Consider the following 26,057-nt stretch of genomic DNA (forward strand, 5'->3'; position numbering starts at 1 on the left):
ACACCACACCCAGGAAAGTGGAGTTGTGAAATGATGATGATGATGATGATGATGAATAATTAAAATTAAGTCTGATAAAACAGTATATGCAAGGAACATCCAGGGTGTTCCAAAAAACACCGACAATGCTTAGTATGTTGTGCAGGAAGGCAAACTGATCTGTTTTCAAGAAAAAACCCGTAGCCAGAAACGCACGGTTAAGACGCTGTAGCACTTCAAAGTGTGAGATGGGTGTGCGTTCCACATGTCGTCAATAAACCCAACATGAGTAGCACATCGTGCTCATTACAAATGGAGTTCGAACTGCGTACCCCCTACGTCATTGCAGAACCTACATCTGTGGTGCTGAGCCTCACGCCGATGACCCAATACGTGTGGTTGTCTTAAGGATTTCAATCGCTCTGTGGACTCGAGCAACAAGGTCCTCTGCTGACGTTACAGGAGTGTCATACGCCATACTTTTCATACTACCTACGTGCAACTATCCGGCTTCTCGTAGTCGTCTCTCGATGGCCACGAATGTGGAATGATGTGGGGTACGTCTGTTTGGAAAACGTTCCGCATACAATCTTGCAGCAGCTCTACCATTGCAATCCCTTTGCTGTATGCAACCACCATGTCGGTCATTTACGCAGCTGTGTACTGGTATGTCGGACTGCTCTTAATGTTACTGTACTGGCAGACTACAGTACACAAGTAATGCAGTAGGATGCGCATCAAGGACTGTGTGCAGGAATGTAGCGCATGCACAGGAATGTTATTAAGCTGAAGTCGTCCGTCCGCAGTACACAGACGGCTAAAGGGTTGCATACCTTCCGTATTCGGACACAAAATCGGAACAAATCATCACAACCAATCGACGCTCCCCAGCGCCCAAACCGTGCCTTTCCGGACAGGGGCTCCTTCTTGAAAACTGATCAGTCTGCCATCCCACACAACATACTAAGCCTTGTCGGTGTGTTCCAGGAACATCCTGTATATTCTCTTCTTCTTTTTTTTAGTGACTATACAGTCTATACAAGTGTCAAGATGTCAATCCATTTCTTTTTTTTTTGCTTTACGTCGCGCTGACACAGATAGGTCTTATGGCGACGATGGGACAGGGAAAGGCTGGGAGTGGGAAGGAAGTGGCCGTGGCCTTAATTAAGGTACAGCCCCACCATTTGCCTGGTGTGAAAATGGGAAACCACGGAAAACCATTTTCAGGGCTGCCGACAGTGGGGTTCGAACAATCCATTTCTTACCAGCCCATCAAGTTCACCTGTACTTCCCAGACCTGAAGAAGCCATTCTAGAAACATAATCAGTCTCATTGTGAGAAGTGTAGTTTATGTTTGGAGGAACAGAAGGATATCTGGTGTACATTATTTTGGAACACACGAATCATCAGTACTGGAACGAAATGATAGGTGTATTCTAAGTCAAAAATGCAACACTACACATTGAAGGTAGAAAGCTAGAAAGGAGAATTGGAAAATATGACTTTTTATATCCAAAAAAAATATTAGGAAAATATTTGTTCTATGTACAAACTACCTGTAACACATGTTTAATTTGCTATATAAGCCATAATACACTATAAAGCAAGTTTATGTATATGATATAAATTTGTAAAAACAAGTGTAACTGTCTTGTTTGGCTCCTTCTTAGGTGTTCTGTGTAGTGGCTGTCAGTTCATAGAGCACCAGGTTCAGTTCCAGTGTTGCCAACTTAGCGGATTTTCCGCTAAATTTGGTGGAATTAGAAGACTGTCGGCAGAGAAATATATCATTTAGTGGACAGTGGATTTTTTGGCTGAATTCTAGACTTATTATAGCGGAATTTAGTGTTTTATCCATTTTCCGTTTTTTAAAAATTTGCACTCCAGTATGTCTCCGAGCTATTCCGTATTTCTTGTCAGGAACTAGCAGTCACACGAGGAAAACCTGTTATTTGGATTTGATGTTATGAGATCATGATATCATAAATTTGTAATCCGTGGGGAAAGGTTACTTATCTCTTAGTTGACGAATGACGACAGGTAATGAAACTGTGAGAGAGTAGCATTTATATTTATGCTATGAAGGAAGACTGTTTAATGAACTGGCCTGTTTTGTGTGTGGCCCTTGAGGTAGGGGATTCACATAGTTTGCACCTGGCACTAAAACATCTACAAGTTTTAGCTCGCCGGCTCGCAGTCAGGGGGTTAATCCCAGTGAAACTCACAGATCAGGTGAGTGCAGACACTTAGTTTTATTATTATTATTATTATTATTATTAGTATTGCTCATTATTTGAGATCGGATTTCTTAGCGGAATTTTAGCGGATTTTTAGTAGTATTTAGCGGATCTTGAAAATATAAGTTGGCAACACTGTTCAGTTCCTCACCAGGCTGGGAATTTAAGCCACACTTGTTTGAATCCTCTAATTCAGAGGCTGGATGCTTTCGACTGTCTTAATACACATCTCGATTTCCATACAACACATTACAGTACCAACCACCACAGAAACAAGCAACAGTAAGTACACCCTTCCACATAGGGAGGGCATCCGATCGTAGAAATGACCTTAATCCACTTTAGCGCTGACCTCAGATTATTGGGAAGAAGAAGAGGAGGAGGAGGAGAAACTATTTTAAAGAGATCTTAATTAGTTAAATTAAAATTGTAATTCCAATTGTTGCCTCGTACTTCATATTTATCTCAGATTAGGTATGAAAAAGTCAAAAGTAGGTTCAGCTCAATTTTTGTCAGTCTGTTTGTTTCCTTGTTTGTGTCGACATAATGGGAAAACAGTTACCAGTAAACAGAATTTCTCTAAATTCTGTATTTAGGGTCAGGAATAGTCAGGGTATGCACTAGGCCATAATGTATTGTTTGATTAGGATATAGTGGCATAGAAATATTAAGGGGACCAAAACAGAAAATGTCACATTTTTCCAGTTAGTATTAGCTGTATCAACAACTGAACATAGTAAAAGTTGTTTATTATAAGCTATAAAGCTATAAGCTATAAATTTCATTTTTGCTCCATATTGAAGTGCAATTATAAGAAATAAATTGACAAATTAAATGCAACCTTTTCAACACAATGTATCGAGTAAGTGATATTAAATCAGTCTTGGGACTAGTTTCAGCCACTTAGTGGCCACCTTCAGCCAAATAAAAAATTAAACAGATTATGTGTTAACTAAAACATATGTACAACAGACAAAGACAATGTTGCAGGAATAATTATAACATTAAATTGCATATAATAACAAAATTTATGGTCTTGTCATGATATTATGTTATGATGTTTTTAAGTTCACTTAGGACCTCAGGCAAAGAAGTAAATCTCTTATGTCTGTTGTAGAACAAGCACTGACTTGCTGGAGGAAGCAGGCAGGCCATGTAACAAAGAAATGGATAGGGAACAAGCAATGACTTGTTGTAGGAAGCAGGCACATCAGTGCTTGTTCCCTACCCACTCCTAAATGAACTTAACTGACATCAGGTGGCGCTGTTGTCAGTGTGTAGCGTGCATTCGACGAGCATCCAGTTGGAAGAGTTGTCGTTATGTGGCGTTGAAGTGAAGAGTATCTAATTCATGACTCTAAAGCAAGTTTTCAAAAGGTGATCAGTGTTCGTGGATTAAAATCGAGGTTGCCCGTGGCAAAAATGCATCAGAATATTATCGAGGAGTACGTGAAGCCTGTGGCGAGAATGCATTACCGTATAGGACGGTTGCACGTTAGGTCAAGGTGTTTTGTGCGGGTCAGAATGAGACTGCGAATTTGCACCATGCAGGTCGGCCATCCATTCCTCAAGGTCAGATTGACATCATGAGTGGTCTTGTTCCCGTAGACCTTTGATGGACTGTCCGGGATTTATCCATAGAGACTGGTCTCGGACATCAAACGGTGTGGCACATACTGACGAAATGTCTTTAACATGAGGAAAATTGCATCCCGCTGGGTTCCACATCAACTCACCGACGTACAGAAATGGCACCGGTATGCACTAGCTGGCATCCACCTGGACAGATACCACAACGAAGGAGACGCACTTCGGCAGTATATTGTCGCTACTGCTGAGAAGTGGGCACAAGCCTATGAGCCTGAATTAAAGCAACAATTGAATGAATGGCATCACCCAGGTTCAACATGTCCACAGAAATTTCAATAGGAACTTAATAGGATGAAGCTTATTTTTGATTGCGGCATACGACTACGAGGGTGTTATTCTTACGCATGTTGTGCCAGAGGGAAAAACCATCAACAGTGACTACTATTACAGATTTTTGGAGCGACACCTGTGTCCGGCTATGTGGCACAAAAGTCCACATTTATTGCAAGACAAAATGGCAGGGCTGAGTGGCTAAGACGGTAGAGGCGCTGACCTTCTGATCCCGACTTGGAAGGTTTGATTCTGGCTCAGTCCAGTGGTATTTGAAGGTGCTCAAATACGTCAGCCTCGTGATGGTAGATTTACTGGCACATAAATGAACTCCTGAGCGACTAAATTCCGGCACCTTTGCGTCTCCAATAACAGCAACAGTAGTTAGTGGGCTGTAAAAACAAATAACATTATTATTATTAATATTATTATTGCGAGACGATCGGCCTATCGTGTTGCATGACAATGCACACTGTCATGTTGCAAACAATGTCAAAACTCTCGTTGCAACGATGGCATTGGGAGGTCTTGGAACACCCTCCATAATCACCAGACATGAGTCCTTGTGACTTCGACCTCTTTCTGAAGTTGAAGGGACCCCTCTGACGCCGCCGATTTCCTGGCGCATCTGCACTGTGCACAGTAAGGCGGTCCGTCGCTGTCATCAATAGAAAACGCCTTGACAATGGTCCCAATAATGTTATTTGCTATACGTCCCACTAACTACACTTTTACGGTTTTCGGAGATGCCGAGGTGCTGGAATTTAGTCCCACAGGAGTTTTTTTTATGTGGCAGTAAATCTACCGACACGAGGCTGACGTATTTGAGCACCTTCAAATACCACCGGACTGAGCCAGAATTGAACCTGCCAAGTTGGGGTCAGAAGGCCAGTGCCTCAACCGTCTGAGACACTCAGCCCGGCGACAATGGTCCCCTATGGCTTTCCGACATTGGGCAAAAGGTAATAAATAGGTTTTGCGGGCGACTACATTGAAGGAATGTAATGCCATTGTACTTGTTAGTTCATTAACTACTGCGTTCTATCAATAATGTCACTACTTTAATTACAGACATTGTAACTATTCCAATCTCTTATGTTTCGTAAATTTTTATTGTGAGAGGAAAAGTAATGGAGATATTTGCAATTATGATGTCTTTTTCACAAATTTTCAAATTTCACCAAAATATTAGGTCCATCATAAAAGTGAACATAACATAATTTTTACTAATTTATACCTAATATATTTTTACTGTATGAGCTACAATAATGAAAATACTCACAAATTTAGGTCATTATAACTATGGAGATATTCATGAATTTTTTAAATATTTATTTAATGTCACTACAACTCAGACAACTCTTATGGGATGGGACAGGTCTGGAACTGGGAAGGAAGTGACACTGGCCACAATTACGGTCAGAAATATTGCCCAGTGAGAAAAAGGGAAACCATGGAAAACCATTTCCAGTGCTGTCAACAGTGGTGTTCAAACCCAAACTCACAGTCGGCGTACTTGCATAGTAACAAACCAACTGGCAATGGTGGTGGTTGTTGTCATGATTGTTTTTATAAGCTGCAAAACCATGTGATCATTAGCACCTATTCATCAGGAAGGCAGTGAAGATGACTATCGAAGCGAGAAGAGAAACATGATCGCCAAGCCAGAAGAAGAAAAAAAAAAATGTGATTCCCTGCAATGTCCACTCATCTCTTTCAGATGGCAATAACTGCAATTACAAAATGATACCAGTCAATGGTGGGTACACAACAGCTGATTAGTTAAATATAATGACATACCTTAATACCTTATGTTCTTTTGTCTTATGATGGTCTTAAAAGATGCCTCCTAAGTGCCAGAATTTTGACTGCAAAGGTGCTTGCTTCTTCATGTGCCAATCAGTATTAACATAGGTCTTTCACTAGCATCTTCAATGCCAAACCACAGTGGTTGATACGCCTAGATGACCTATTCTGGGCTACGTCACGGACCTCTTCTCCCGCCCGATAGTTTCTATCATTCAGGGCTGATGCTATTACTAATATGTTACCAGCTTAGTTTCTCATTGGCATACTGCCTTATACTAGGGCCAACAGACCATTCTGCCTCATTGCCATTTGATTATTATTATTTACATCAATTGCTTTTTTTTTCCTTGTTTTGGTGTTAGTTTTGTTTATTTTACAAGAATTATTATATGTGTATGTCAGCTTAAGCTGCCTAGGTTGGGCATTATTATTTTTCTCCTTTAATAGATCAATAAGGTTTCAATGCTGTAGATCCGGAGGAAAATAAAGACATCTATCTATCTATGCTATTACTAGTCTTATCCTATGGTGATGGGTGTGGTTCTTTTTTTTTTACTATCGGCTTTGCGGCACACCGACACAGATAAGTCTTATAGCGACAATGGAACAGGAAAGGGCCAGGAGTGGGAAGGAAGCAACCGTGGCCTTAAGTAAGGCACAGCCCCAGCATTTGCCTGGTGTGGGAAACCATGGAAAACAATGTTCAGAGCTGCTGACAGTGGGGCTTGAACCAACTATCTCCCGAATGCAAGATGTGTGCCCTAACTGCACGGCCAAATTGCTCGGTAGGTGATGGGTGTTTCTTAGTAATTCTCCAGAGGACAATCTCCCAGAATCCATGCAAAGGTTAATTAAATTAATTTTGTGATTCTGACAGTAACTCATTCATTCAAGCTCTCTTCCATTCCTTCTTCAGATAAAATATGCAGAATTGTGTATAAAATAAGTATTTTAATATAGTTTTATTATAATGATCTGTGCTTAAAAATATCCAATAACACTTACCAACAATTTACACTGTACACATGGCAGAATACATCAAACAATAGAGAAAGTAAGTTTAGTATTCTAAAGAGTATGGACCTGATTTATCTCTCTAATATTATTAATATGCATAGATGAATAATAATAATAATAATAATAATAATAATAATAATAATAATAATAATAACAACAACAAATTAATCAATTTTCAAATACTACGGTGCACAAAAAGCACAAAAAGATCACTACATATTTCCATCAAAGTATATTTTCCTTTAAGATCAAACCCACACTCATCAGAAATATTTAGGCGAGAAGAGTAATGTATCTAGTAATAGGAACAATAAAATTCCTCAACTTCACATAATTAAATAAATAAACTCTAATACGAAGACAGATCCGATTAATAAGACAACATGAACGTAATAAAACTTTTCATCATCATCATGATATGTCAGTACAGAATTATATTAACCAAAACAAATACTAAAACAATAAGCTTGGTATCATAATGTCCCTTTTCAGATATCAGCATCATAATTTGATTTGAAATTAATATAATTCCTGCAAAAAAAAAAAAAAAAAAAAGAGAAAAAATTCAAATTTTATGACAGAGAAAATACAATGATTTTTCTTGTTTAGAAGATCACATATGGATTTATCTTAAAATTATACATTTCAAACATAACTGAAAAATGATTTCATTGTGATTGGCTAACTACAGTAACAAAATTGTATCCTATATCATGTAAAAAAAAAAAAAAAATCTATATTTCCAGCTGCTATTGATTAATTTTTATGATCCTCAAGACTCTGAACTAAACAATAAGCTGGCATGATTTGCTTTAAATGATTATTTATAAACAAAACAAACAAAAATATATTTTCTTTTAAACTCTGTTCTACCAGAAATTATTAAACAAACCACAACCATTTATAATATGCATACACTTGGAAGTACTGTAGTTAGTATGTACAGGTTCCAGCCAAACAATCATGGTTCATACCTGATTTCTAAGAACTCGTGTATCACAGAACGCTCATCCATGGTTCTTGAATAACGTGTTATAACTTCAATGTGGTGAACCACTAGAATTGAGAGAAAATCCTTTCCAATTACTTAAATAGGCAATATTGCTTACATGGGTGTTGATCTTCAAATCATATCTATTTGAATTCACAACACAGGTAAATCAACTTCAATAAAAGTTTCACACAGAGAACAGGGATGTAATTTCTAGCTGCTAAATCTCTCTATCATAGAGATCATCCATTACTGCACAAAGCACCAGTAAACTGCAGATAGACATATATTTTGGAATTCAAAAGCTGTGATGGAATTCCATACTTGAACATGTTCAAAGCCTTTTTAATTAGTATAAACAGGTGATGGCCAGACAAATTAACTCTCTCAAATTTCAGGCACAGTAAAACATGGAACAGCAACGATGATCTGTTTTACTTTATTGGAAAACCATGTATTAAGCATTGACCTCTCAACAATAATGTTCTTATTGATTGAAAAGGTAAATGATCAGCTCCCAGCTGGTGTATTTACAGAGCACTGCAACAAGTAGCCACATTCATAACAGAACAGTGAAGTTCTGTAGGTAGAAAATGTCATACTAAATGCTATCAATAATGAGCCATTTTTCTTGTACTTGTTCTACTTGTTTGGTCACAATAGGATTACGAAGTCGAACTTTAACTTCCAATTTACCACCAACAGTTTTCCGACCATCCATCAACTGAAAAGATAAAAACAAACATTACAATAAAATAAAATAAGAACAGCTTTCAAAAGATGAAAATGTAACAAATATGTAAAACTGCTCCCAAATTAGGACAAGACACTGATCAACAATGAAATGACAAGATTATTATACAAAGTAAATTCTTATGTCAATGAACCACAGAACTTCAAGATATTTTGGAATTACCAGAATGCAATATTTACCAAAATTATCCAGTAAATGGACTGCAAAATGTAACAACCATTGGAAGTTAAAATGAAGAGGTACCAAGTTACTTCTTACTCCCTTACAGTGGTGGCTCAAGGATTTGTCTTTCAGTAGGGCTGCAGCTAACTTTGCAATATGATTATCCTAAAGAATGCACTTAAATTACCCTTACTATCTACTAGCCAACGGCCGTAGCCGTGTTGAAACATCGGATCCCGTGAGATCTGTCACTGATGCCTCCATTATTTTCCATTATCAATATTTATGCATTCTAGAGATTATATTTAATGTGATCGATCATCTTCGGTATAGATTTTTCGCTATGTGCACTAGCGAACACACTCGTCGAGATTGGAGCTCGATATAGCGAGTCTGATATATAGCGAGTCAGGAGTTGGATGGGTTGCCATGCGCTGTTGGTGGGAGTAAGGGAATGGAGGAGTGGAAAGGAATTGGCCACCCTACCGCACGTAAACTCCGGCTCAGGAACACCTCTGTGGAGGTTCGGACCTGCCTTCGGGCAGAATAACCCTTACCTACTATCTAGTAAAATGATCAATTAAACACACTGACTTCCAGTTCACAAGTCTGCAATAAATTGTACCAGATTATTCAATACCCAAAAATAATGTACACTTTAGCAAATTTGCTTCTTTCACGTTCACATTTACTTAAGCACAAAACCTGTTCTCCTTTCTTTACGACAAACGAATTTGTCTATGTTGTTGGCATTGATTATACTGTCCATCAGATTCTTTTCTACAGTAATCATTGCCAGTGTTGAAAGACAATATACTCTTTAGAAACACAGTGGAAGTCTGATATAGCGAGAATTCTGTTATAACGGCAGCTTTTTTCTGTCCCTTGAAGATTCCTATATTAAACTGTGTATTATCCTTCAATTACAGTGAGAACCCTGTCACTGATGCCTCCGTTATTATGAGCGATTAAGGGTGCATAATTATTTTCCATTATCAATATTTATGTATTCTAGCGATTATATTTAATGTGATCGATCATCTTTGGTATAGATTTTTCGCTATGTGCACTAGCAAACACACTCGTCGAGATTGGAGCTCGAAGGCGTTATCGGAGTTGATTAGTAATACTTATTGACTGGTGTTCTACAAGCACAATTCGAAATTAAAGAAAATATAAATATGTAAATAAAGTGGCTGATAGCAGTAGTTAAGTATTCATGCATTCTTTGATTTATGGTTTCTATATTTTCTATCTTTGCGTTCTCTTGGAATAATGTTTGTGTTTTTGATTCGATGATAAGTAATCCCAGTTGCCAGTGAGTTTTACGAGGTCATGAATAATTAAGATCTTCAAAAGGAATTATGGGGGACTAAGACCTAAAAATAAGCATAATAATAAAAATAAAAAGAATAAAATGTGGTCATAATAATCATGACGAGGAGGATGAGATTAAATATAGGAGTAAAATACTAATAAATCGAAGGCTTAATGAACTATTAGTTTATGTGATATGATTGATATCAGAAGGGATGGTAACTGAAGTGTACTAGAAGCAGCCCATTGAGAAGACGTTTTCTCGGAGCCATAGTAGGAAAAATAAAAATTATTATTATAATAATAATGAAAGTCGGGTATTTGACTGGTTGTTGAGAATAAAAATGAATATTGTGATGGTGGATTTTACAATGAAATTGACGATATGGGACCACTAGGGTGCATATCAGTCGTAGTGATTATGATGAATTATAGTGATGATAGTGATTTATGGTAATTTGATAATATTTAGGGACTAATAATAGTTCTTTCCTTCGCTCAACAACCGATATTGAATAATGTACGACTTGCTTCTTATTAGCCTTTCCTAGGGCTCACAGACACATCTTTCTGATGATGGTGGTGATGATTATTTCTTCAAGATTAATTTAGTCATCCTATTTCGTCTTGTAACAATAGTCTTGATGAATTCTTATTATGATAGGTTCATGCTATAAGGGTCTTCAATAAAATTTAAGAGGAGAATATAATAATAAATGAAAAATAATAATAATAAGTATGATAGTTTCAACTGTGTGATAAATCTGCCTATAAACAGTTCGTGATTATGTTATTACGTGACAGTTATCCATGTCGTTCCAAGAATGCTTATTCTTTTCGTGTTTTTATGTGATTTATTAGTCAATGTTGTTGTTGTTGTTGTTGTTGTTGTTGTTTACGCATGGTGTTACGTGATGCTCTATCCATCCATAGAATTCTAGTCAGTTAGAAATCGTTGTTATGATTTATAAAAGAATACAGTCGAGCAAAATCTGCGAGAGAGGGGAAATACGCCAAAGAATTTCTCAAGGAATTTCTCAGAATTGTAAAGCATTTCTCGAAAATAAGTTGTATAGAATTTCTCAAGAATAAGTTGTAAAGAATTTCTCAAAGGTGTGAGAAAATGATTTAGGAAGGATTTCTCATATGTATCACAAAGTAGTTTCTCAAGAAATTTTCTCAAAATATGCCAATATAAATTAGACAGAAAAATTTGTCAAAGATGTGCTAAAGAAAGAATTAATTAATGGGTAATCCGTAAAGATTAAGGAAGTAATGAAATATGGTTATTTCATGTTCAGTGTAACATTGTTTTGTTGCAATTATAAAGACAGTATCGCTAATTACGTGATTGATCAAATGTTACAGAGAATGGCTTCGGTTGGAAGTTCATTGAAGGTGTAATTGAAACCAATGAATTCGCTAAGCATGCCAAGGACTCATAGTCATTTTGTTAACGAGAAAAATAATCAGTTGAATTATGTTGTAGAAATGTTATAATATAATTTCTTTCCTAGCATTGTCCAGACTGAATTTTATTTTCATTTTAATAAACCAGTTTGTTATTTTGTTCTGATTCTTATTCCACATTATGTCTCCTATCCAGTCACCAATGGCCCTGCAAATATAAATCTTCTGAAGGTCGGTCCCGTAATAGCAAGTTGGCCCTGCGAACAGTCCACCCTTCTGGGACTCTCGCTCCGCCGACTGAGCGACCCCGGAGAAGGGGACATTACGATGAAAAGATGTACGCCAGAAACTGAAGTCACAACCATTTATCATGTGAAAAAGCCCTGCGACTGCTTGTACAGTTGCTTGATTCATGTTATTTTGAAGTTCCTGAAAACACTCTTTAAGAGATCCTTTATTTTTGCAGACTGTATTAACCAGTTGGCTATTAAAATTCCAATGGTATTACATCTGTGAGGGATCCTTTTAGTTATGCTATCCAGCATGGCTAATAACCATAAAGGTTTTCTCCATAATTAAATTTAATTAGTGTGCAAATCAATGCACAAGACGTGCAAGTTGGTAGGACTCTCTAATTATTGTCTGTACACCACATTTCTCAATACTCATTACTGTTGACCTGTTGTGTGTTTGTGCAATAAGTTTATCAGTTTTGCCATTCAAAACAATATCTGATTGCTGTAAAATACACAGTGCAAGTCCTGCACTCTGAGTTTCATGATTAAAGAATCCCCACAATCTACTTCATAGCAGAAAACAATAACCTTAAGACAAAGAATGTTACAAGTGTGTATTAATTTCCACCTATTCAATACAAAGCGATTAAGAATTATATCTTTTCATATTAATTACAAGGACATGTTTTGCCCCTTATATGGGCATCATCAGCCTTAATCTCATACCTGTAGGATAAAAATCAGGATCCTGATTGTTTTTAATCAAGGTTTTGAAGGAAAAAGTACATATCATAAAGTTGAGGATACTTGTTGTAGGTACTTGTTTAACATTACGTACTAAAATACGTCTAAAAGATGAAAGAGTAGGATGACGGTTGTTACACCACTCTTACAATATTTTTTTTTTTTTTTTTTTAACTTTTCAATCAGTCCTTATTTATAACTTTTAAGAGTGTCCATGGCTAAAACTGTAATATCAAGTTGCATGTTATAAGTTCTCTATGAACACTTTTTTGGAGCGTTAAATGGAACCTGGTTAAAATTTTAATTAGAACATGAACAGCTTAATCTTTAGATAATGATGTAGAAATGTGTTTTAGATCACTCCTAGTGGAGGTTTAGAATGTAACGCTGTTACACTGTTGAAGTTGTTAAGATTGTTAATCTCCTATGATAAGATGAATCAACAGTCTTCTTAATGTTCATTGTAGAAGCAAGGAAGGGTGGTTTAATTTAATTTTGTTTAATTTCACTTCATATTTCTTCTTTGCAAACCTCAAGAATACACTCTACAAGCTCGTTCTGCATAACTTTGGATGTTCCCCTAGAGATGGTGGATTTCAAAAAACTGGTTATCAGCAAATCCTCTTCCTAGCAAATTCTAATAATCAACAGGAAATGCTGAGATTTGATGAATGAGCAGTCTCGTCATGGTCTCGTAGTGGAAGTTCAAATTTACCACATAATTTTACAGAGTCCATTATTTTTAAGAATATTTCTTGGTTTTTACACACTTTCTCATTGTATTTGTTTGTTTCTAGTCAACGGGCCTCACTTAGTTGTGAAAAAACATTCACCGATCCTAGCTTAGGTAAGTCAACCTTGTTTTTGAGGCGTATAGCCAAATGTTAAGGTTTTTTTTTTTTTAGCCTTTTCATCTTAATGCTTCAAATCCACCACTCCACTTTTCGTTCAAATTATATCGCCTTCAATCAACAATTGCGGAAAGCATTTCTCTCACCACAAGAAGTTAACCACTTTCTTTTATTATACAGTGAAGAGTAAAATTATCTCATATAAGTTTGTTGCCTACTGGATGATGGTTGATACACAAACAGATAGAGATTCAAAGAAAGGAACAAGCAATCTGGACAGACTTGAACCAGACTCAATGCTATTCAGTCAAAGGGGGAGATATTTGAACAGTGAGCTGTGTAAATCAACTTAAACTTGAAACTCGATAACAGACTTGGTATACCATTCTATTTAGTTGTCCAGTCACTTCATTGATCAAACTGCCAGTCACTGCCTTGTTTCTACTTGACATGCAGTGATACTGCAAAAGAAGAATGTACAATAAAGATGTGCCAAGAACCAATGCCTGTAGCAACAGTGTACCAATGAGTGAAGCATTTGAACTTCAGAATCACCAAGCTGATTGAGTTGCCCAGACTCATTCTGCTCATTGAGATCACACAGCATAGACGATTTGACAAGACTCATTTGTTCAATAAAAGTGAGCATCTTTCCAAGTTTGGTTCTTTCAAACACTCACTGACCAGAGTGCTCGAGCAGGAAGTTTTGAAACGAGTCTAGACTTCAAAATATTGAGCAAGATCCATCCTTTATAAGGTAAATGAGTGCGAATGAGTCGACATGACATTTCATACACTTCTACTAAACACTACAAGATCTCTGAGATAATAAAGTAATGGGAAAAGTGACATTCATAATCTGTGAAGATTTCAGACCAACATTCCTAGTAATTACTAGAGGTATTGTCCTACACAACGAACTTGAGCGCGAATTTTCACACCTCCTTCCAAAACTTGGTGAAGGGAAGCTTCCTGAGACAAATGGAGAGATTTTTCTTTCTGAAACATTATCCCAAATACAACAACCTACGGAAAATGTTTTGTTTCCTTTTTAAAATTTTTTTTTTTACATCGCACTGACACAGATAAAGGAAAGGGCTAGGAGTGGGAAGAAAGCGGCCTGGTGTGAAAATGGGAAACCACGGAAAACCATCTTCAGGGCTGCCAACAGTGGGGTTCAAAACCACTATTTTCAGAATACTGGATACCGGCTGCACTTAACAGAATGCAGCTATCGAGCTCGGTGATCGTCTCTTAAGATGACACTTGGCTATACGAACATGTCATCCTTACACACAAGAACGACTAAGTCCAAGCTATATTTTTCAGATATTCCCAGAAAAAGAGAATGTGTACAATTTGATAAATACCCTTGTGGAAACAGATGTAATTCAATATCCAGTGGAATTTTCAAGCAACCTTTCAGTTTCAGGACTGCTTGCACACAGTATAAGGATCGAACTTAGTGTTCAAATCACACTATTAAAAAATATAATCCTGCCCAAGTTATGTAACAACACACTGTTGTCAGTTACGAACCTTCTTAGTAATGTTATCAAGGCTGTATATTGATTGCAGCCAAGATGAACGTGTGTTTATACCTCACTTTCTCCTAATACCTAACAATTTTCAGTTTCATTTTAAAGATTGCAGTTCCCATCACATGCCTGCTTAGCTATGACAATAAATAAGTACCAAGGGCAGAAACTGATCAAAGCAAGTAAGGACCTGAGAACTAAATGCTTTTCATATCGACACCCCAATGTACGTGGCTACTTTACAGCGAACACAAAAATCTTTACATTTTCGTAGGAAACAATACCAATAAAACTAATAATGTTGCATATAAAGAAGCTTTCCAGTGACCACTAATCAAGAATTAAACCAATAATAGTGAGTGATGTGATGGTATTTAAGGTACCTAACCTCCCAAGTAAACCCCTTTGGACTGGGTCCTGTACTCCTAGAAATTTGTGTCAATGAACCTTGTGAAAGAACATTATTGTTTCTCACATTTAATGTGAAATTTTTCGCCGTTGTTCTCTGATCTCAATTACCCTATCTTGTTGCACTGTGAAGTGCGACATTCTGGCAACTAAGCTTTGAACTTTCGTGTCTGCACGATGGGTTTTGCACTGGTGCGCGCGGCAACATGGCAAGCCCGCTACGCGGTGTGAGCACGCCGTTAGTTCGAAGTGAATCGCCATGGAAAGAAGAAAGAAGACGTGTGTGTTGGATCGGCGATATGGTTCGGGACAGTAGCTTCGATAATGGATAAAACCAGGTCCCTGTGGGCATTTGGTGCCCTATAAACCTTGGAGCTGGCCTTGATTAATTTCAAATTGGTGCACGAGCAGTTAAACTGCATTTTATTGTCGACTTGAAGCCTGGGTTGAGTAAGGTAACTGAATGTAGCTCGCGGCATCTGTTCCCTGTTCATGGATTGAAAACTGTAAGTTACCCTTTTTTTAAATAATCTAAGAACTGCAAAATTTCAAGGAAAATCTCGGTCAGAAGTGGCGAAAGTGAACTCTACACGGGATGATTATAATAATAATAATCTCCGATCGGTGTAATCACTGTATGTTCGCTGCGTTACCATGTGTTCACAAAGAAGCTTAATCTTAGTGTTTTAGTAGGAAAGTACAGTGCAGACTAAAACCAAAATTTATTTTAAGTATGACTATGATTTCATCTGAATTAATTTTCTTGGAAATTTATGTAAATGGAGAGCTAGCGCAAGGTTCTGTTCGAAATTGAGTTAACCTTCCTAATTTTCTTCCTTTGGGTGAGTTTTTGGGTTTGTTTTGCTTTTCTGGCTCTTTGTTAAGTTATTTCTTTCCTTTGGGGTTTTTCTGTGTCCGTTTTGGACTAGCGTACACGATTTGTTGTTGCTATTGTTGTTGTTGTTGTTGCCCTTGGCAACGGGTTGTTGATTTGATTGTTGGGTTAACTTGGATTTTTAATCGGGGCGTGGTGTCTTTGTGGTACATTCCTTAATGTGGATGTGATTGAGTTTCGTGTGTTCTAAGTGTAAAGTCTACTTAAATTTATTCCGCCAGGTATTTTTCCCGGTTCTGTAAATTTTGAAATGTGGTTCCGCGTGTTTTGGTGGTATTACATTTTATTCCTTGCGAATGCTCGCCATCCAGTAAGAGTTATCTTGTGGTGAATTTTACTACAACCTAGGCCTAACTTTTCTAGATTTTAAGTTTAATAATTTTAGAGTACGCGACCGGTCGAATAGATACGTTTTCAATTCCTTTTTCATTTGTCTTCTTATCGAGGTCAGCGTTCTATTTTCTTTTAAAACTTATTTATTGAATTTGAGTTTTGTTGTCTTTTTAAATTAAGGTCATTCTAAAACAATTAATTTTATAAACTAAGTTAGTTGGTTTTTCATTTGTTGATTTTTGAGCATTTCACTACTGGAAGACTTTTCATAGTCTGTTAGTGTTATCCAGAGAGTTTAAATAATATTTCTCTCCTTTGTTTCCCAATATTTTTATTTTGTTGAAATAAGGTGAATTAAAGTTATTTATTTTCTTACTAATGGTGGATTTTCATTTCACTGAATCAATGAAATGTCATATGGCTTTTAGTGCCGCGATATCCCAGGACGGGTTCGGCTCGCCAGGTGCAGGTCTTTCTATTTGACTCCCGTAGGCGACCTGCGCGTCGTGATGAGGATGAAATGATGATGAAGACAACACATAGACCCAGCCCCTGTGCCATTGGAATTAACCAATTAAGGTTAAAATCCCCGACCCAGCCAGGAATCGAACCCAGGACCCTCTGAACCGAAGGCCAGTACGCTGACGGTTCAGCCAACGAGTCGGACACTGAATCAATGAAGCACTGTCACTGTTCCTTATTTAATGATGACTGCGGCATCTTTCTGCTTCCCTCATGCTTCCAAGATAAGTGTTCTTTTCCTCTCGTTTGGTGATTCTTGTGTGTTGTTGCTTTGTTTGTTCTTTCTGCCCGCTCTATGGTGTTCGCTTTAGCTCTCCCTTCGGGGGCGAATGCACTACCAACCTTCTCACCTGGGAGCATTCCTCCTAGGCGTGTAAGGTTTTTCTGCCCATCGTCCAAAGGGCTGGTTTTGTAGCCTAGAGGACGGTGTTGGTTAGAGTGACAACAGAAAGAGTAAAAAAACTTTCTGAAAATATATTAGGTTTCTCTACATCTCTACTCTCAAAAAATCAACAGAAACCAACATGTTCCAACATTACTCAAAAATACTGAATGTATTTTGATACTGTTTCCAGAGTTCATCATTTCTATAAATGGCCACAAAATTAATTTCCTTGCATGTGAATCCACAAATGAATGCTAGTTTATCCATAAAAATGTAAAACATTTCTTAAAATTTTCATTATGTCAACCACTAATTTTAAGTGTTCTACTCAATAACTCATTTTATCAGCAAAAGATGTAGTCAAATACAATTCTCAGTTTCAAAAGTACCAAACATAAACCATAAAATAATAACAAAGAAACTTTTCTAACTTAAAAGTACGCTTAAGCTTGAAGTTATTTCCAATACTTAGGCTTGCTGAAGAACAACAAAATACTTACATCAAATGAATCATGTAGAGTACATTTTGTTTCTAGTGGGGATAGTTTCACATTTACTGTTCCAATTAATGTGTCGCTTCTTAGAAATCCTCTGAAAAATATATAGAAAACAAATATTTTAGACTCATGTACGCTTAACAAAATGTAACAGCTATTCCAAGTTTAAGAAATATTTTATGAAATATTCAACACGAAAGCAAGTCTACAAAAGAGCACATGTACATCCCTCAAGTTTAGTTTTGTGTTTCAATGAATCTTGTATCCAATTGTACCAACATGCCAAAGCAACATAAAACTATACATACCTTTGAAACATTATTTACAACTCTAAAGTACTAACCTCAACTTCTCAGTTTTAAACCATTAAAACCAGTTATTTAAAAAAGGCATAGTTTTGCAAATATTACTTTTCAAAAATTCCCATAGAATAATGAAAGTAAGCTTCAAAATTTATCCTTGGACAGTAGACATAGAAAGGCAATGGAAAATAAATGGATAATCATTTTAAAACTCCTCTGGTATGTGCATAAGAAATACTTTCCAATTTATTTTATTAACTTACACATAAATACTGCAAATTTTAGTTATATATTTACATCATTTGAGAATTGAAATATAGTATCATCAAGTTCGTGATTACCAACACCTTCACAATGTCTGGAGTTCTACCCAAAGAACTATAAACGAAGAGAACCAAAACAGTTCTCCCACATGAGGATAAAGATTCTAAATAGTAGAATACTTCAATAGAAGAACTGAAAATGAAAAAATTTCTACACAACCAGTAAATTATATTGCCTCCAAATAACACCCATTGTTTAATGAAATATAGACAATTGAAAGTAATGTAGAAAAGTTGTATATATGTAAAATTCCACCACCACTATATGACAAATATCTAATACCTTTAGTCTGAAAAGTGTTTCATATGTAATCAAACTTGTTGCACTGAAAATTTAAGAGTACCAACATGTATGTTCTTACTGCCATCACTCCCCCCTCATCAGATGCTGCTGGGTTGAATCAAATATGATAGCTCTAAACTTTATTCACCACTCTTAATCAATCACCATGATCCAATCAAAGACCTGTTACTTTATGCTACACATTGTAATCTTGATCTTCTTTAGCCTCTCTTTCTTTTTTTTGTTTTATGTTTACAATTCCACGGGTTGTTTGAAGATTCCTTCTTCAATGATCATCCACATTAATTCAAACATTTTTTTCTTCCTTTGATTATTTATGCATATTTTACCTTCTCATACTATTACTCCCATCTTCTGTAACATGATTCCCACAGATTTCATTTCTGCTATATTATGTTTCTGAATGTTATCCTTCTTTGCCACTTGTCAGGTTTGAGTTGTGTATGTCACAATAGGTATGTGATATAACTTGCATATGATTTCTTTAGCTCATGGTCAATGAATCGTATCCAAGAGCCTGGGGATTATATATTTAAGTACTGTATGTTGTTAACAAGTATTTAGATGCTTTAAAATATTTCTTCAGTCGCTTAAGTGCGGCCAGTATCCAGTATTCGGGAGATAGTAGGTTCGAACCCCACTGTCGGCAGCCCTGAAAATGGTTTTCCGTGGTTTCCCATTTTAAATGGTGAATGTCATTATTGCCAGCCCCGTGGTGTAGGGGTAGCATGCCTGCCTCTTACTCAGAGACCCCGGGTTCGATTCCCAGCCAGGTCAGGGATTTTTACCTGGACCTGAAGGCTAGTTCGAGGTCCACTCAGCTTACGCGATTAGAATTGAGAAGCTATCTGATGGTGAGATAGCGGCCCCGGTCTGGAAAGCCAAGAATAACAGCCGAGAGGATTTGTTGTGCTGACCACACGACACCTCATAATCTGCAGGCCTTCAGGCTGAGCAGCAGTTGCTTGGTAGGCCAAAGCCCTTCAAGGGCTGCAGTGTCATGGATGAAAAGAAAAGAAAGAATGTCATTATTTTGCACAAAAATGTGTTATGTTTTAGCCTGTATCAGTTGTTCTATTTTCCTCTGTGGATTAATTTAAAATAAGTGCACAATTTACTTTATGCATTTTTATCTCACTATTAACTTTTTATAAATGTGATTTTAATTTCACATAAATGTCATTTCAATTAACCCAAATTATATGCATTTCTCCAAAATGCTATTAAAAGGCTAAGTTGCAAATGTATAAATGCTACAAACTGCTAAATGTTCAAATCAAAATGCTGAAAATCACCATCCCTAGAAATATCACATTGTTTGCTTTGAGGAAGGTAGGGAAATATATACAGAAGGGCTAGCCACTGTCAGTGCCAAGATCAAAAACTTGTCCAAGAATTGTATGTTCCCAGTCTTATAAATAGACTGCTCATTGAAGCAGGGGAATTCTGGAGTTGTGGTGTGTGTCTGCTTCTTTTTCTCTTTCCCTATGGAAAGTTACTGCTACAAATAAACATTCAATAGGTATTCATCCATTTTGACATTCCTTACAGGGTGGTGATAATTTACGGAATAAAACCAACTTTCACTAACTCTAAAACAAATGAAATGCCCTGTTAAGAGTTCTTTCAACCATTCTGTACAGCTTTTCTCACCAACTGATTCCCACGACTGAAACACTTGATCTTTTGTGTCAGTCACCAACAATGCAAATGAAAAGGGAGTATTATATGATGTGGTTGTACCGAGCATTTGATCTGAATAGTGTCCCTTCATTGAGAATGTTGGTGCTATATTTAATATAACTCTAGAGTGGTAACAGCGTGTCTTTGTGGGCTGTTGTGGAGAATTTCCATAATTGTGTTGATATTTGCTTATTCGTGTCTTGTGTGAATTTAGAGGATGTTGACATATGTAGATTCTATTTTATATTTGTGAATTCTGAGTGTTCCGAATAGTACTTGTTACAGTGCTTGAGTACACAATATTTTCCTGTTGACAATCCTTCTCTCACCAGTACACTTTATGCACAAATAAAAAAGAGTGAGAGAATGGGTGCAAAAAAGTATCACTAATGTATGTTTAAGTTGGATTGCAACTTGCCAAGCAGTGACCCGCGGAGTATGAACTCGGACCCACACCACGGGGTACGTACAGAATTAAAAACGCAGACCTATCTGTGTCAGTGCGACATAAAGCAAATTATATTTTTTTATAATAAAAAAAAAGAATACTAGATCCATCCATTTTGTCATTAGGAAAACATGTGACAGCTTCCAATATTTCCCCCACCTAAAGGAAATTAACCACAATGAGCCATTAGCCCTGCTATGGTGGTGGTGGTGGTGGTGGTGGTGGGGGTTGAGTGTAGCAAGAGAAATATTTAAATGTCAGTACATCAGATGTGTTCGGAATGCTAGTTGAATATAGGGGATTTAGGAGGTACTAAATCAATCGTAGAAGTCTGCAGATATAGTTATAAATTGACAATACTGGAAAGAAACAAACAAGTTTCAAATCACGTCATGTATAGAGAGACATGAACATGAACATGAAAAGGAACACATAACAGGACAAACAATATGACAGGTTAGTGTAGGAAAAGGAATCAACAAAAAGAGGAGACAAAGATGAACATGAAAACACAAAACAAACCAAGACAATCTCCACTACTTCATACACTGCCGTCTTCAAACAGATAGGCGCTCTCCCCGTGTGAGGTCGCGTATTGTCATGAAGCAAAAGAATCCCTCTTGTGAGCAAGCCACACCATTTGTTTTGGATTGCATCATGGAGTTTACGTAAGGTCTCACAATAAGTCTCAACATTTGTGTCACCCCGGTGTAAAAAGTCATGAGCAACACATCCTGCCTATCCGAAAACACAGTGCACATGAGTTTGTGAGCTGAAAGTCTCTGCTTGCACTTCACTTCTTGGGTGATGTTAAGTGTCTCCTCCATTTACTGGATTGCTGTTTTGATTCCAGCGTAACATAAGCCAACTGTATTTCACTGCTGGTGACAATTTGGTTTAGGAATGCATCACCTTCATTACTGTGCCGTTCAGGGAAGTCAAAGCACTGCCTACGTGCTTGGTTTTGTGCACCTATGTCAGCATCCTCGGTACCTAGAGGAAGCACAAGTTTCGATAATCCAAGCATCCTGCCACAATTTCATAAAGAATACCCCTTGAAATTTCAGGCAACTCGTAACTTAATGACGAAATCATAAAGCGGCCGTTTTCTTGAACCTTTGCATCAATTTTCTTGCACCAAGTCTTCAGTAATGACAGGCGGTTGCCCACTATGCTTCTCGTTGTGGACATTAGTATGGCCTTCTTTAAATGCTCTAACCCAATTTTTTACCACTCCTTCGCTCATAGTGTGTCCTCCATACACGTTACTAACCTGCTGATGAATTTCAACATCTTTCACATCTTTTGCATTTAGAAAACCAATCACAGCGCGTACTTCACACACTCGGCGAGACCGTTAATTGTTAGAGGCATTTTTAGCATGCACAAACATAAATATGGACTAATGTTTCTGTAATGGTGTTTGTCACTAGCCTACAGATGTATGTATTGAGTGTGCATGCACTGAACGATGACTGAAGCACTGCAGCTACCACATCTAAAAACGGTAGTTACTTAAAAACCATGCTTCATGTAAATTTTGGAAAGGAACAAACAATTGTCAAGTCTTATATAAAAGAGATTGGTGGCCATCATCATTAAGGCATTGAAGTCTAAACGGTCTGACACCATGGTTAGCCGGTTCGAGTCCCCTTGGTCGAAAAAACTTCATCAGAATGTTGGCCAGCAGGGCACGGGAGGTGGTGGTATACAATATCTAATCACTAGATGGTGTGCCAAAAGCCTGGATTAAACTCCAAACCTCTCCGTAATACTCATATGGAGTAAGAGGGCATATCGTCGTTTCCAGGACAAAATCTCCTATGTGAAATATTTTAGCTTAGAACTTTGGCCGGTAAGGTTCTGTCATCTAAGGTGCAATATTGTGTGAATATTGCCAAGGCATTTTCGCTCTTCATAGTGTATGTGCTGCAGGTCAGTATACCTACAAAAATATTATCACATAGGAGGTTTTGTCCCGGCAACAACGATATGATGCTGTTGACAATGATTTGTCCATCAGATGGGGATGTTAAGCCTTGAGCAGACCCCTTGGTGCTATTCGACAGTAGGCAGCTATGTGCCGGCACCAGGTTTCACTCTCTCCCTTCTTCTTCTTCTTCTTCTTCTTCTTCTTACTCTTTTCTTACAATTTGTTTTATATCACACTGACGCAGATCTTTTTCTAGTAGACGGCCTATTAGGTGACCTGCATGTCTGCGAAGATGAAGATGAGGGCCCTACCTATGGTGATTTCTAATGTTGAATACGCCACACACACCCAGCCCCCGAGCCATTGGAATTAACCAATTAAGGTTAAAATCCCCGTCCCGGCCGGGAATCGAACCCGGGACCCTCTGAACCGAAGGCCAGTACGCTGACCATTCAGCCAACGAGTCGGACGGTCTTACGGTGATGATGGGATGGAAAAGGCCTAAGAGTGGGAAGGAAGCGGCCGTGGCCTTAATTAAGGTACAGCCCCAGTATTTGCCTGGTGTGAAAATGGGAAACCACAGAAAACCATATTCAGGGCTACCGTCAGTGGGGTTTGAATATACTGTCTCCCGGATGCAAGCTCACAGCTGCGCGCCCTTAACAGCACGACCAACTCGCCCGGTCTTCTCCCTTCCTACTATCAGATATCATGTCGTTCATTTCATCTCATTAACTCCATTAACTCCTCTGATAAGGTTGATGTCAGGAAGGGCATCCAGTCATAAAAACCCGGCACGAGAGATTCAACTCACCTCACACCCGACCCCCTAGAGAAACGGGACATGGGTTATTTAAAAATAAAAATTTTTCATAATGTTCCGTATTGAACTGTATCACAATTAAATTGAAACAAGAAATTAAGTGGTTCAACCTATTCAATACTTGTGGAAAGAAGGAATAATAGAAAGAGAAATTTTACTGCTCCCTCTTCTTTCAATGACCTGTCGTGTTTGTTCTACTATGTGTATCTCTTCATGTTCATCCATTTCCCCCGGTCAGCTCTCGTCAGGTTGGGATGTTTATGGCACCTTCCCATCTTTCTCTATCTGAGCACCATTGTTCCCCCTCAACTGTAAACCAGGTTTCTTCTAATTATATTATTGATCATTTTCAACTACCTTAATCTGTGTCTTCCTCTTGCCCTCCCTTCTTCTGTCTAGGTTTCCATCATCCGCTTCAGTATTTTTCCCTCCTCCATCCTCTTAACATGTCCAAACCTTCTAAATTTATTCCTTTTCGTCAAAAAGCTTTTCCACTGCGTTTTCCTTCCGATGTCCACACTTCTTACTCTGTCCTTTCTTGTCTTTCCTATCATACTTCTTAAAAATTTCATTTCAGGGTCTGGATTTTACTCTCCTGTCTTTTTGTCAGTGTCCACTGCATACTGTGCAGTAGTGCATCTTATACATCACCTCTTTACACTTCATTGGTACTTCCTTCCTCCACACCAGATTTCTCACACTCTGGTAGAATGCATTTCCCTATTGAATTCTTTTACTGATCTCCATGTCCAGCCCTGCATCTCGCATCAGTTTGCTTCTCTAGTATTTAAAACTCTCCACAATTTCAAGGTTTGGTCCCTTTATTTTTATAATTCCCTTCCCTTTCTCCTCTAATCAACACTAATATCTTACTCTTTTCCACGTTCCTACAGTATATCTTCATAAATACATTGGAAAGCCATGTACGTATGCATGTATGTAAATTAGGGTGTCCCTTATTTTACTACTTCAAAATTTTTGAATGCTCACCCTCCAATTTTGTTCGAATAACTCTAAAACATGCCTATACAAAATTTTGTTGAGATCGGACCATCCTAACCCATGCCGACTTGAGCGCGAAACTGCATGAACAAGAAGTCCAGACTTGCCATCCAGCGTTGAGTCAGGTCTGAGCCTATCAGTATGTGCATTGTTATCCATCGTGTCATATGGGTGTTTGGATCGCTAATCTAACATAATGTCACATCAATTACGCAGTGCAAGGGAATGTGTGTGTTTTAATAGGAGATATTAAACACCAAATAACTGGACATAAATTATCATCAGACAAGTAAAGCAAAGAAGTAATCTCCGTACAGGCCATGAAGGCCCCTGGAGGGGTGGAAGGTAAAGGCTTCCACTATACGTAACCTCGGCACTTGGTGGGGTAGTGGTTAACTCTACGCCCAGCCACCTTTGCCTCTAGGAATTAACCTGGTACTCATTTTTGGTGTAGGCTGAGTGAACTTCAGGGTCAGGTGCACCTCCGGAAATGGAAATCTTGTTTCTTAAATTTGACAACCTCCTGACAGGGAATCGAACCCACGTTCTTACTGGTGAACCAAGACGCCTTTACCACCTCGGCTACAAGTGCTTGAAGTTTTATTTTACAGTATAACATACTGGAGGTAAAATTAACTGTCAGTGTAAGTGCTAATTTTGTTGTTCGTGACTGCAAGACATTCTGGGAGAAAGTAAGAATTCCGACAAGAACTAATCAGCATTGTTCACTAAAACTTAACTTGTATTTAGAGTGGAGAAAATTGCAAAAATATACAACGCACAAGTGTGACGATATTTTTAAGCATCGTGAAGAGGAGTTTAGAAATAATTTGGTCAAACTATTTGATATTGTACGTGCGAATGTTCTACAAAGGATGAAGTTGGAAGAAGACACGACGTTTTTACTTTGTCACAGAGAGCCAGGAAGTAAAGGCTACCTTGCAGGAGTAGACCAAATGCTTGCGGATAAAGATGAAAGGGTGAGGCAAAGAAAATTACAAAATTACATCTCCTAATTCCATCTTATCTTCATTTCAGTGAAAAACAATAGACAACTTTGTGTCAACCAAAAACAGATATCTGTTCTCTTGTCTGAAGATGGACACTAGTTTCATTCAAGAACGTCCTTCGACATGGATGAGCAACACTTCATATTTAGAAGCTCAAAGGAAAGTTATGGAGATGAAAGGTGTGAATGACTGTGCTGAAAGGGGTTGTTAAATTAATGCAAGAT

General features: G+C 37.7%; 1 protein-coding gene across 2 annotated transcripts in view; it reads right to left on the bottom strand.

Annotated features, from left to right (window-relative positions):
- Positions 1–6,876: 6,876 nt before the first annotated feature.
- The window catches only part of l(2)gd1 (lethal (2) giant discs 1), a 107,276-nt gene continuing 88,095 nt past the window's right edge, over positions 6,877–26,057 (bottom strand). For both annotated transcript variants that reach the window (XM_067145132.2, XM_067145131.2), the window contains 2 exons: positions 18,009–18,099; positions 6,877–8,677 (listed from right to left, as the gene is read on the bottom strand). In XM_067145132.2, coding sequence (XP_067001233.2) covers positions 8,555–8,677; positions 18,009–18,099 — 214 coding nt within the window. In that variant the 3' untranslated portion in view covers positions 6,877–8,554. The remainder of the gene's footprint in view (positions 8,678–18,008; positions 18,100–26,057) is intronic.

The sequence above is a fragment of the Anabrus simplex genome, chromosome 4 (genome assembly GCF_040414725.1).
Source record: "Anabrus simplex isolate iqAnaSimp1 chromosome 4, ASM4041472v1, whole genome shotgun sequence".
In the NCBI taxonomy this organism is placed as follows: Eukaryota; Metazoa; Arthropoda; class Insecta; order Orthoptera; family Tettigoniidae; genus Anabrus; species Anabrus simplex.